This window comes from Vollenhovia emeryi, unplaced genomic scaffold (genome assembly GCF_000949405.1).
Source record: "Vollenhovia emeryi isolate VEMERY1.0 unplaced genomic scaffold, V.emery_V1.0 DF939222.1, whole genome shotgun sequence".
NCBI lineage: Eukaryota > Metazoa > Arthropoda > Insecta > Hymenoptera > Formicidae > Vollenhovia > Vollenhovia emeryi.
The window spans coordinates 146259-159659 of NW_011967144.1; the positions used below are offsets into that span (position 1 = coordinate 146259).

The 13401-nt window shown below is 42.9% G+C and overlaps 1 protein-coding gene across 2 annotated transcripts in view; it reads right to left on the minus strand.

Annotated features, from left to right (window-relative positions):
- LOC105560759 overlaps nucleotides 1-13401 on the minus strand; it is an 87074-nt gene that overhangs the window by 17506 nt on the left and 56167 nt on the right. For both annotated transcript variants that reach the window (XM_012010141.1, XM_012010142.1), the window contains one exon: nucleotides 5241-5426. In XM_012010141.1, the coding sequence (XP_011865531.1) occupies nucleotides 5241-5426 (186 nt within the window). The remainder of the gene's footprint in view (nucleotides 1-5240; nucleotides 5427-13401) is intronic.

Sequence of the window (13401 nt, forward strand, 5' to 3'; positions counted from 1 at the left end):
AGTATAGGACTTTTCTATTCAGTTTACCCCGGTCTATCTGCCATCTACGGGACATACGGGTATTAGGACACACCCTGTATAATAGAATTGGAGGTTCAACATAGGACCAAAATTTCGACTCGGAATCTTAATAAATTCGTCAAAAGACTCGCTAATTTTTCACAGACGAGAGATCATCGTGAAATTTTAATACACCGTGATTCTACGACGGAATGAACGAAATTAATAAGGTCAGGTGCTCCAAGATTGGTTTAGTTAATAATTCGAGGTACATAAACAAGGGCTCGCTCGGCGATTGCACGGTAAAAGGTCGACTCACGTTACTACGGTTAATTAGGCAATTAGGTGATCGCGACGGGGTTCATCTCGTACGGTTCTGTACCTCTCTGAGGCAGGTCACGGTTCCCGACGACGAAGTCGTCGTTCCTCCGGTCGCTATCTTTGGCACGCGCCGCTCCGACTTGGACGCATTCGGATTACCCCGAATTTCGCCTCGCGAGTCTCGCAGCTTCCACGATGTGAGGCGGAAAATATGTGGAAGCGACTACTTGGCTTTCGCGGCAATTTAAAAAGCGTACTGGGCGCTGACGCGCATTGACCCTTTAACCACGAAAATCCGGTTAGGGTAAACTGAATATCGAAGTTAGCCGTTGCTGCGAAATTGTTGGGAAAATAAAAAAAAGTTTATGTAACGTAGCTAAAACGGAGGAAACTGTATAGACTGCGTGGTATAGACCGCTGGAAATACACACGCGGAAGCAAGATGGCACGCGGAAAAGTCAATAACTGCGAGCGGTTTATTATTTTCCTTTCTTTCGGGCAAGCCTGACTCGCGCGAGTTTTCCTTCGTACACTTTTCGCCCCCCTCACGGGTGTAAAACCATTTGCGAGCATTGAATGCCGTACGTACGAATAGGCACAAAATCGTAACGGAATCGCGCGAAGACAAGAATCAATTGCGTCGATTAAATTCCCGATAAGAAGTAAAATAAGGAAAAGCGCGAGGAGCGAAAAATTCAACGGTATGACTCATGGCGTTTCTCCGGTGCGACTCCGAGGTCTTTCGCGTTTTGCAATCGGCGCACTTCGGATCGTTTCTACTTATTCAACAAGGACCTTGCGGCGGCACGGAAGTCCCCGCGAGGAGTGTGAAAAATAGTACAGCTACGCAAAAATAGTATAATGGTTACGCGAAACAGAAAAACACTGGTTTCGCCGCATTCGTTATTCGCGAGGTCGTGTCGCGCGTTTTGCGTCGCGGATTGCGGATAGAATCGCGCTGGCCATCGGGGAATTGCAGCAGGTTACAGTAAATCTTCCCAGCCCCGAGAAGGGGGAAAAAAAATCGCGCGTGACACGCATCCCCGCGCACGCACGTGCGTTGAGAGGAGTGGGCGAGGGCGAGAGAAAGAGCGCGAGGATGAACACAGATCGCGCAAGATCGGGACGGATCTTGACGATCCTCCTGACTCACTCCGGTCGAGCCCGATTGGATTAATCCGAGTCGACGGTGAAGCACACGTAGGAATCACCGCACTGCCCGTTCACTGTGCCACCGTGTCATCGGCCTTATCACACCGTCGCGACCGCCGTTATCACCGCATCGTCGGGGATGCGGCGAAGATCCCGGAGGATCGGCGCTGCTCGCGATCGGCTGCGCTCGACACGCGGGACGAGGGGCTACGCGAGTAGGGGAGCTCCGGGGAAAAAGGGAAAAGAGAGCGAGGGGGAAAAAAAGGGAGACAGGGAGGAGGAAGAGAGACGGACCGACGAGAAGGGGGTAACTACGGAGAGAGAGAGAGAGAAAGAGCGCGCGCGATTGTCCGCCGATGCAGCCGACAGCACGACTGGTGGCGGCGGCCTCACCGCACCTCTGCACATCCACCCACGCTATATCGATCTCTCCCGTCCTCCACCGTCGTCGCGCCTCACCACCCTCCTCGCCACTCTTCTCTCCGGTACTCGCGCGCATCAGGAACGCAGTGTGGAGTCGGTGCCGGGCGCTGCTGCGCTGGTATCAGCGATTCGGCGAGGCTGGGGCATCGAGGATAGCAGTGGTGGTGGCGACGGCGGCGGTGGTGGTGGTAGCGAAGAAGGTGGTAGAGGTGGAGGAGGTGATGATGGTGGCGGCGGTGCAGAACTAACTTGAGCTCGGACCCGATTCTATGTACGCGGGGGCTAGACGCGTGTATGAATGGATAGCGAAACTGCGATGTGTACGTGAGAGGACGACTGGGTAATAGTCGGATGATGAGATGGGTACATTCTGGATGTACAGGGTACACCCTCCCCCTCAAGAGATACGCTTTCTTTTCTACGGATTCTTCGACAAAGATTCAAGACCGATCTCTTCTCCGGGCTTTCTTCTTCGTATAGCTTTTCTCTCCCCCACATTTTCTCAGCTTCTAAAGCCACGTATGTTAGGTATCTCGATGTGCTTAATCGTGCGGAAATCGCGTAATGAAATGTTCTTGCGGGAAAATTTATCGTTGCAAGAAATATACGCGGGAAGAATTTGTTCTTAAAATTTATCCTGAAAATCGTGCGATCGTGGGACAACGCGGCATTTCGAAGAATTTTATGAGAGTTTTTTGAAATTTTGCCATACATTTTACTCGTAATTATATTTAGTGTACATTTTACTGGCAGAATGTATGGTACAGTTTCGAAAAACTCTCATAAAGTTCTTCAAAATGCCACGTTGTCCCACGATTACATGATTTTCAGGGTAAACTTTAAGAGAAAATTCTCCCCGTGTGCAAATCCCGATCGACCGTCTCTCGCGCGCGCGCGAAAAAGGCGAAAATCCCGTTAAATCCTTAAATGTCTTATGTAAAGAGCCCTTCTATTTTCTCATTTTCTACAAAAATGAAAAATATACTGGAATATAAAAATTATATGAGAGGGCCTGAGCGGAATGGCTGTCTTGTATTCTTAAGTCCATAAGACAGTTGTTGTGCGTTACTTTAAGACAAAGATTTAAAACACAAAACATTGTCTTACACTGAGAAAAATTTTCATCGGATAAACCAATTAAATAGTATGTCCGATGGTTAATTTTTCCGATTACGTTTTCCGATTAAATTATGGATATATCCGATGAAATTTATCCGATGAAATGCAATTACCGATGAAATTTGATTGAAAAACCGATCAAATTTTTCATCGGATATACAATTTAGTCAGATATATCCGTTTGTTATCATGTAATTGGATTATCCGATTATATTTAATCGGACATTTTTCTCAGTGTAAGACTACAAGACAGCCGTTCTGCTCAGGTCCTAAGTTTTTAATTTAGATTAATTTGATCGCAACGTGAATTGCACGAAAACGCAAACTTCTTGACAAATTTATAGTTACACAAATTTTAAATTTGTTAAGGAATTTTACACGTACGATGATTTCACGCGGACAAATTTCGTTGCGGACACGACCATTGTTTGCATTAACAATTAGACACTTCGCACGACGTATGCACCGACTTTACGTAACATCCTACCGCGTAATAATGTTTGCACGCTGCAAGTGCATAGCTATGTAACCGATCGAGCGTTGCACCGTTCGGAAGATTAGAGTCGTGTAGAGGAAAAAATTGAGATGCTTTCGAACGAGAGGAGAATACTCGACCGGTTCTCTCGGCGCTTCCTCCTCTCCCATTTTACCGGCGGAATTACATAAGGGTCGAACGCGAGGACTCGCCAGGATAATACCGCAAGGGAGCTCGACACAAGAGATAACATATAACGCAAAGGATAACGAAGTTTTGGAATAAATATAATTTGTGTCGCTACATCCCGAATTATTTTCGGGGAGATAGCCGTAATATTGTGTGAAATTGAATTCCCCTGGGAATTTCACAGAGCCTCGAGCAAGAGAGCCTAAAAACTTCGAACCGAGATGTTACAAAATATAATTTATATACGGATGCTCACCGTCTTTATTGTTCGCCGGCCTACATTAAGCTTATTCGACAATGGAAATCGTTGGAAAAAACCGAACCCGTGAGAACAGAAAGGAGACATGCGATATTCTGGCCGAAATAGAGTCGACAATGGAATACACTGAGAAAAATGTCCGATTAAATATGATCGGATAATCCAATTACATAACAAACGGATATATCCAATTAAATTGTATATTCGATAAAAAATATGATCGGTTTGTCAACCAAATTTCATCGGTGACTGCATTTCATCAATTTATCTAAATTTCATCGGTCGGAAAAATTAACAATCGAAAACACTATTTAATCGGTTTATCCAATGGAAATCTTTCTCAGTGTACTGTCGTGACCCGGAAGGCACGTTAAGTAGTTAAAAAATTTTTTTAAATAAAAATATACTTTAAGAAGCCCTTTAAAACAGAGTAGCACAAAATCTACTGAAAAATTCACACTGCACGTAAAACAATTTCCTGTTCTAACCGGTTCAACTTGCAACGTGTGCGGGCCAGACGGCCAGTCGTAATGTCGTAGGAACGACAGCGGCAGAGACATAGGACATTTTTAATGCGCGATAGTTACACTGTACCACGAACAGGCAGTAACCGCGGAGAATCCATCTACCATAAACAGTTTGGTAGCGCGGTGGTACCAGTCGACGGAGACACAAAGGGGCGCGGAGGGGACCGAGAGAGAAAGGAACGTCACTTCCGGCCCATTAAGATCGTCAAGGGTCGCGCGAATCGTGCACGGGAGGCTAATTATTCCGGGGACAGTGCCTCTCATCTTCGATGATTTTCGCGCTCCCGTTTTTTCCTCCCTTGTCTTTTTATAATTTTTTTAACCTGCCTCAGTGGTCGAATTGGCGAAACGCCTAGAGAGTGGGGAAGCCCAAACCCTGGCTGAGGTAATATTTGTCGCAAGAAATTTTCTGTATTAAAACACAGGCCGGTTAATGTCGACTAAGAAGCTCGATTATTGTTACAATTTTCATTCACAAGAAAATAATGCATCGAAAAATGATAAGTCATCAACGTAGAAAATATCTCTTTTGGACACGAAGTTTGCTATCTTTAATTACTTCCAGTCGCCTCCTACCCTGTGCTTTGATTGCTTAATTTAATTTCCACTAGGTTCGTGAACTTTGCCTTCACGAAAAAAGAGACGTTCAAGAGCACATTTCATTCCAATGTGAGTTTTAATTAATTTCCCTCGGTATTTGGCAACGTATCCCGTAATCTGGCGATTTGTTACGTTTTTATTCAGGTTAAAACTAGATGTTGCAACAAGACCTTACCTGATCTGCGCGTGGTAGGCGGGTGTGGTGTGCTCGGTGTGCGTGGTCAGAAGTTCCGCAGGATTGTTGGCCATGTTTATCGGGTGTCCTGTCGAGTGCGTGATCGGCTCTAGCAAGAGAACACCTGGCGTCGCAGGCGATGGTTGTGGGCCCAACAACGAGACGCGTACTTTTTCTCTACCTTCGCTGCAATCAAAAGAAGTATACATTGTATTAGTACAAAGATGAAAGAGCCAGGTGTCGTAATCTACAATCAGGTATCTTATTAGACACGGACACTTGAGAGAGGCGAAATAATGTTTCTACTAATTATTGTGCCGTGAAGATCTTGACACATCGAGCCGGGAAAGCCAATTGTTTCCTGACAATGCGATTTATTAAGCTAATCGTCCTGCCATCGCGTTCTCCATTAAAAAATATACCATTTAACAATGACCTTTGCATTCGGAGAACCGGCGAATAATAAAGTGAAGGGTAGATTTCCGCCAGCCTTGCGAGCCTCGTGAAAAAAGAGCTAAGCGAAATTTAACGATTAAACTTCCGCTTTTGTCGCCACGCCCCCTCGCGTGTCCTACTCCCCCCCGAGAACGTACAGCAACCTTTCTCGAAAACGTCCATGGTGCACGCACACGTGTGACTCCCACGTACAAGGCGCCTAATCCAATTGTCCAGAGGCGCTTACGGTCTGGAGCGCCAAATCAATTTTTCCAGTTTTGCAATTTCCGTTAGGAGTAATTTAAAAAATTAGAAGAGTCCCTTTATATACGTCTCTGATTAGAATTTTGTACCTTTACCACTTTGACTTGTATAATTGGACTGATTCCCAAGAAGATTAATTATAATAAATATCAATACGTATTAATATTTATTATAATTAAATAATACACAGGGTTGGAAAAGTTACTTTCCACTGTAAACAAAAAAAAACTGTAACTGCAACTAGATACTTGTATAAAGTAGTTGCAGTTACAGTGTTTTCACTAAAAATCTAACTGGTTACAAGTTAGAAGTTACCAATTCGGAAAAGTAACGCGCTACAGTTGCAATTACTCCAAAAGTAACGAATCGTTACTTTGCAGTTACTTTCTTGCGATTTGAAAATAAAAATATCAAATCTGCATTTGAATTGTAAAGCGTCGATAAAGGCGTTTATGCGCAAACGCGAGGCCTAATGCAATCTGTGGAGATTTAAAAAATATATAATGTAACTATTAAATTAGTTACTAGTTATCGAAAAAAAAATGTAACCGAGTTAGATTACGGTTACAGATGGAGAGTTACTTGTAACGAAGTTACAGTTATTTTTTTTGGTAACTCTAACTTAACTTCGTTACTTCCCTTATAACATATATTAAGATAATTATACAATATATTTATATGTACGTATGTCAATTCTATCTTACGCTCGGAGGCAACGAGTCCCGAACGCATGTTTGCGAGTGATGAAACGTAAGTCGGTCGTCTGATTGCTCGTTTGCCACTTACATAACTTACCGACGACGTCATTCGCGTTACGCGGTGCAGTCAGTCGGCGTCAGTGGACCCACAAGACCGCCAGGAGATTGCGAAACGAGATACAGTTTCGCGGGGAGCATCGGAAGGGACGCGAAAGGGCTCGCCATTACTACGCGAGATCGAAATTACTTTCTTCAATCAATCCTCGTTGCTTCCAAATGTATTTTGTAAATTTACTTAATTTGCACATTGTTGTAAATGTCAAGAGACATTTGCTGCTAATAATGAGCCACTCATTTTCAAAACGGTTTGTATTCGTTGTAATATAAAATCGAAGTGCTTTGTTGTACATTTATCTTTCCTCTCCTCATTTCATCTCGGTACCTTGAAATCGAAACAATAAACGCCTCTCTCTGACGCGAGTGGAAAAATAAAGGAAATGTCGCGTGTTGAGATACAAAACGTTTGTTCTTCCACGTACGCGCCGCGCGAATGATATCGGTTCGTTTTAATTCCGAGATATTGATTCTGCGTATATTTAGTTTGTTCGATCTTTTTGAGGATATCGTTCCTTGTAATTTATTAATGCTACACGGCTATATCGGCCAGCCTTGCCGTCGAAGCGGCTTCACAAAAATTGGTGAATTTCGTCGGCTCAAGTACGCTTATCCCCGGAATTAACCGTGAACGAAAGAGAACCTTAATTCGTAATAATTACGAAAATTAACCTCATTGTCTTAATAATCGCGGCGGGCCAAGACGAAGAAGCTCCGCTTCTCGTCGCGTGCGAGATATTTCATATTCTCGCGAGCATTTTCCTTCCTTAAGGCCCGTGTCCACGATGCTAGAACTTGGACCAAGTTCTAGCATCGTGGACACGGGCCTTTGCGCAAACAACTGACGAAGTACAATGCCCGAAGCACCCTTGTTCGGCGCAGTCGATCCAATTGCGCGCGCAACGAGATTAATCCCCTCGGTACCGACGGAACCCGAGAATCACGCTGCCACGTTAATTTACGTAGGAGCCTTCGCCGTTCGCGCTCGGAAACGGGATTCGCCGCTATCCGTTTTCATCTTTGCGGAAATCCCCGCGCGTACACGTGTTGCACAAGTGGCACTCCGCCAGCGCGCGCACAAACTGCCAACTATGAGTGGCGGCGGCTTTGAATTTCCAAAAACGGGCCTCGTAATTCGCACGATGAACAATCGGTGGCTGGAAGCTCTCCGCCAAAAAGCGTAATATCTAAAGTGCACTTTCATCCCCCGCCACACCGTTGAGACGAATAACTCGCGTTCCTATCGTGAGCGCGCGATTCAAGTCGCAAGTCGCCTGGAAGGCCGGTTGGAATACGGGGATGCTACACGAAGGGAATTTTCTCTTGAAATTTATTCTGAAGATCGTGCAACCGTGGGACAACATGGCATTTTGAACAACTTTATGAGAATAAATAAGTTAATATAAATAACAATGGCTCGTATGACGAAATCAAGTAATAAAAAAGAGCTCAGAGCCTGAACAAGGTTGTGGTGTCCAATAAAATAATTTTAATTAGAAATGTATATATACGTTTCGGTCCTTATTGGATTTTCAGTATAAAAGAGAATAAATAAGCTGGCACGTGTTTAATAAAATAAAATAAAATACAGTGTGACGTTTCGACCAAGGGTCTAGGTCCTTCTCAAGCACGTTCTAAAAGGAACAAACCGATAATCGCAACTCACCTCCTTTGCATTTTTATTACTTGACATCATATTACATTGGCCTGATTATTTTTCAGGTAACTGACTGGTCTAGGATTTATTTCCAATTCGTTATATTATTTATCCGCTGTGACAAACCATATCTTTCATTGTACTCATTATTTACGATCTCATTTTATTTGCATATTATTATTGTACACATTTTGATTTCCTATTAATTTAATTTGTATTATTAATTTAATTTGTATCTTTGATAAGCCTGTAATCCCGATTATCGGTTTGTTCCTTTTAGAATGTGCTTGAGAAGGACCTAAACCCTTGGTCGAAACGTCGCACTGTAGTTTATTTTATTTTATTAAACACGTGCCAGTTAAGAATAAACTTATTTATTGTTATTTATTACTGGCTACCTAAAGAGATTATTATGTTTGAACTTTATGAGAATTTTCTTCAATTTTACCATACATTTTACTAGTAAAATGCGTACCAAGTATAATCACTTGTAAAATATATGGTAAAATTAAAAAAAAACTCTCATAAAATTCTCCGAAATGCCCCGTCGTTCCACGACTACATAATTTTCAGGATAAATTTTAAGAGAAAATTCTCCCCGTGTACGAGAGAAATTAAATATGCGAATATAAATATGCAAAAATATTACCAATACCGAAAAGTGAAAAATACGAAGCGTTTTACATCGGAGAGATCCTCACTTTTCTCATACATTCGAAGTTTCAAATTAAAGGCAAAAATCCAAAGAAATACTGAGAAAAGTGGTTTACATTAATCTCGCTTAATCTGCATTTGCTCCGCGATAATTTCATCCTGTAATTAAAATTACTCGCGAAGATTGGGTCCGCGACATGTGAAAACCGATGAGAACTTTACGCGCGACGGTGCATCAGCACCAAGAAAGGTGCGCTATATCGCAATGCATGCGTAATGCATTTTCGTTCGCCCTGACACTTCCACGAAACTTGCATGAGCGCACCAATGCAATTACGGCGAACGTCTCCCTGCAGACGCATGCCTTTCACCTAAACGCCCGGCACCGTCGTTCAGACAAATAACAAGGGCGTAAAACAGAATATTCTGGGTACTGCCGGGTGTTACTCGCTCTACGGTCGATTTTTCCGAGTGCGCAAAACTGCGGGTCGAATGAAAATGAGAAGGGCAAAAGCGAGCAAAAGGGAAGCCTCCTCGTACTATCATGAGATCATTAACTCACGTTAATTATGTACTTTGCCATCTGCTATCTGCGCGACGGGTCACACGGTATTAAAGTCATCTATCTACTGTCGCATGCTCGTGAAAACTCGATCCGATGAATATCCTCGGGGGGGCTGTATTATCAATTTCGAGAGGTGAAGGCGAACGCAGGCAGACGTGTACGTAAAACGATCTCGAGAGGAGGAGAGAAATTGGCTGCTTCTTGAGGGGTTAGCCGAAAGGGTTGTAACACCGACACCCCGCGGTGGGACTTGAAAAATGTACAGGTATTCGAATCAAATGCGCTTCGCGCGGGGAAAATCGCCGCGGGTGAGTTACGTGTGTCATTATGGGGCGGGAATAAAAATGCCGAGTTCGTATTATTTAAAACGAGAAAAAAAATGTGATATCTGAAAAATATAGGATTTACGTACTTAATCCGAGAAGATCACGAGATTCACTTTAACGTGTCTCGCTGAAATAAATTGGCTCATCAGCGAGATATCATTATTTCGGTGTAGCAACAATTCCAATTTACGGTAAAAAATACACTGATAAAAAAAATAGCTTAATCCAACAAAACTGTGACTTTACTTAAGAAAATTATTCAATAGGTGGCTCCTAATGTAGTGGCATATTAACTTAAATTTAAAAAATAATAAACAAATTAAAACATGCATTGCTTTAATTTAAGTATCTGTGAAATATCAAACAGATATTTTTGAATTAAAAAATTGTATTTTAATTTTATAAAATGTTTACTAAGATGTAATTTTTACCGCGATGGAAATTGGATTTCTTATTTAACAAAAACAATTATTTCATTTAATAAATAGTATTCTGTATCTCATGAAATCTATTTGAATGTAGAAAATGTAATGATTTAAATTAATTTACTTAATATAATACATAGATCTACTTGAAATTTGATACTTTTACTTAAATAGAACAAATATTTATTTCAGTAAGAAAAAATAATTTTAAGTGAGTCTATTTACTTAGTTAAAAAAATCTTTTTTTCGTCAGTGTAGTAAAATAACATTTTTACCGGTGAACTCGTATCGCGAACAACACGAGCGGACAGCTCGCCGTTCGCACGATAAAATTCCGACGCGAGCGTTTCGAGCGCGATCCGCGATGCGTCATTCGCCGATAAAAATTACGTTCGGCTGCGAATAGAATTAAACGGCTATTTATTTCGCTCGATAAATAGGCCGCGCGGCGGCAATCTCGCGCGCGCACACCCGATAAGCCGCTGGGTGCTTGGTGTGTTAACCTTCATCCGCCTCTTCTCGCTATTCGAGGCTCGAATTCATTCGCTTTGATGGATGCACACTTGTGATATTGCGGTTTATGTTGAGCCGCGTCGAATGCGCGATACCGAGCACTTACGTACCGATCGCGCGCGAGCGTTTGTTAATAATCGAGTGGCTCGCACCGATAGATTAAGCGACATTTCGTCCGTTCCCGTTGCGTAAAAGTACCCGCGACTTTACGCTTTAGGCCCGGTTTCGCCAAACGTCGCTTAACTTTAATCTCAGTTTAATTCACGTTCGTCTCTTTCTAAAGCGACAGTTGGAAAACGACGAAGAACGAATTAAGCTACACTGAGAAAAATTGCCATCGGATAAACCAATTTAATTGCGTGTCCGATGGTTAATTTTTCCGATTACGTTTTCCGATTAAATTAAAAATGAACCATCCGAAACATTATTTAATTGGTTTATCCGATGAAAATTTTTCTCAATGTAGCAGTTGACCGACGTTTATGAAGCCCAGCCCTTAATCGGATACATCCTCGTCTACGTTCGGCGAAACGTGCGCTCGTGCGTTCTCTGCCATTCCGAAGATGCGTACGTCGATGTAGGTCACGGGAGTAATCCGCTCACGAGCGAGAATTGCCGATCCTCCGAAAAAGGGATAACGATCGCTCGCACCGAGGCCTCGATCGTCGGAGCGCGCGTCGAGGGAGTCATGATCTTGCGCAACATCCTGCCGGTCCCGCGCGTAATCGACCAAAACGAGTCGACGGTGATCGCGCCGCGCCGAGAGGAGGAAAACGAAAACGCGGCCGGACGAGGCTCGGAACCGGTTCCCGACCACGGTCGCCGGCCGTGGAGTCGATCCCGCGCGTCGATAACGATTCCCTCTAACGCGCGAGGAAAGTGCAACGTGCTACTCGCGGAATGCGAGTACGGGATCAAGTTATCGCGCCGAGTTATCATCCCCGACAAGGCTTCGTTTGATAGAGCAAACAAGGAGAGGTTTCTACGCGGGGATAAGTCCCCGTAGGGTATGGACGTGAAATCCAAATCCTTGGGTTTTACGAGCCGAACCCCCTTTCAGGGCTCAATATCTCAAATGAGATCTTTAGAATCCTCGGGACTGTGAACTTCAAGTTTCTTCCCAACTTTTCGATACGAAGCAGCCTCAAAGTCACGTTACCTACGCGCAAATTGTATTATTATACATATATACATTCGCGCACAGATTTAGGTTGTACATAATAAATTTCAAGTTCGTCGGAAGAACACGGCGAGAATTTTCTCTTAAAATTTATCCTGAAAATCATGTGATCGTGAGGCAACATGGTATCGAAGAATTTTTTGAAATTTTACCATACAGTTTACTAGTAACCAAAACTAATAACAAAACATAGTCACCAAATTAAATTAAATTTACCATTGTGTACGGTAAAATATATTAGAAATAATTATAAATTACAAATAATATAAATAAATTATTAATGAGTTTTTTATTTAAAATGTATTTTACTAGTAAAATATATGGTAAATTTAAAAAATCTCATAAAATTCTTCAAACTGCCACGTTGTCCCATGATTTTCAGAGTAAGGGTCCTTGAGAATTTGGCTTCTCGCTTCATTAAGTCGGAATAAAGCATCGTTGCGCAAGTAATATTTATTGAAACGACAGTTTGCATAATCTGCACGCAGGCATGTGCTATTGTTGTTTACGCACTGACGCCCGGCAGTACCGAGCCTGGCGTCACCGGGCAGTTAAACACCTCGCAAGAGCGATTCAGGCCTTGGAAATTTGTGACATCATCCTAATCATCATTCGCCGCCACGCTCACGGTCGACACGTTATTTTCCTCGACGCTGTTTCCAACGACACCGCGACAATTCGTTCAAGTTTATCGTTACGAAGAAAACTCGAGTATTCAGGACTGCATATCGCGTTTGTTAATTAAAAAACTGAACGTAAAACGATAAATAATCGACGTGAAATTTCGAGTCCTCTAACGCTTCAAAGTTAATACCGTTAATATTAACGAAAGCTGACGGACTCGGACAGGTTTCAGTTGAAGAGATGCTGATTGAAGGCATCATCAAGCAGAGATTTATAATAATACAATGCTCCGGTAGATACGCACGTGCACATTTCGCGCGAGAGTCATCCGACGTCGCTAATTGCATCTCGGCACATCGAGGGAACACATTCTCTCGCAGTGTCGCGGCACTTGAAATTAATAAATGCCAAGCTGCTCGCCGCAAGGTTACGGAACGATAAGCCCGACACGCCATTCTAAATATACGCATGCAATCGTACAAGATGTTAAAAGTCCGTTTTCTATGAAAATTGTATTCAGCGCGGATCGATAGAGGAGAATGCGAGGATTCGTAAACAAGCCGCGATAAGCCTGTTCGTGAAGCTTCAAGCGAACGAAATTGTTTGCATGCCCGTCGACCGACTAGTTAACTCGAAATTCAATTAAAAAATTAGTCATTAAAATAAGTCTCGGGTGTTCCGAAGGACACGTCCTGTACGCCGCAAA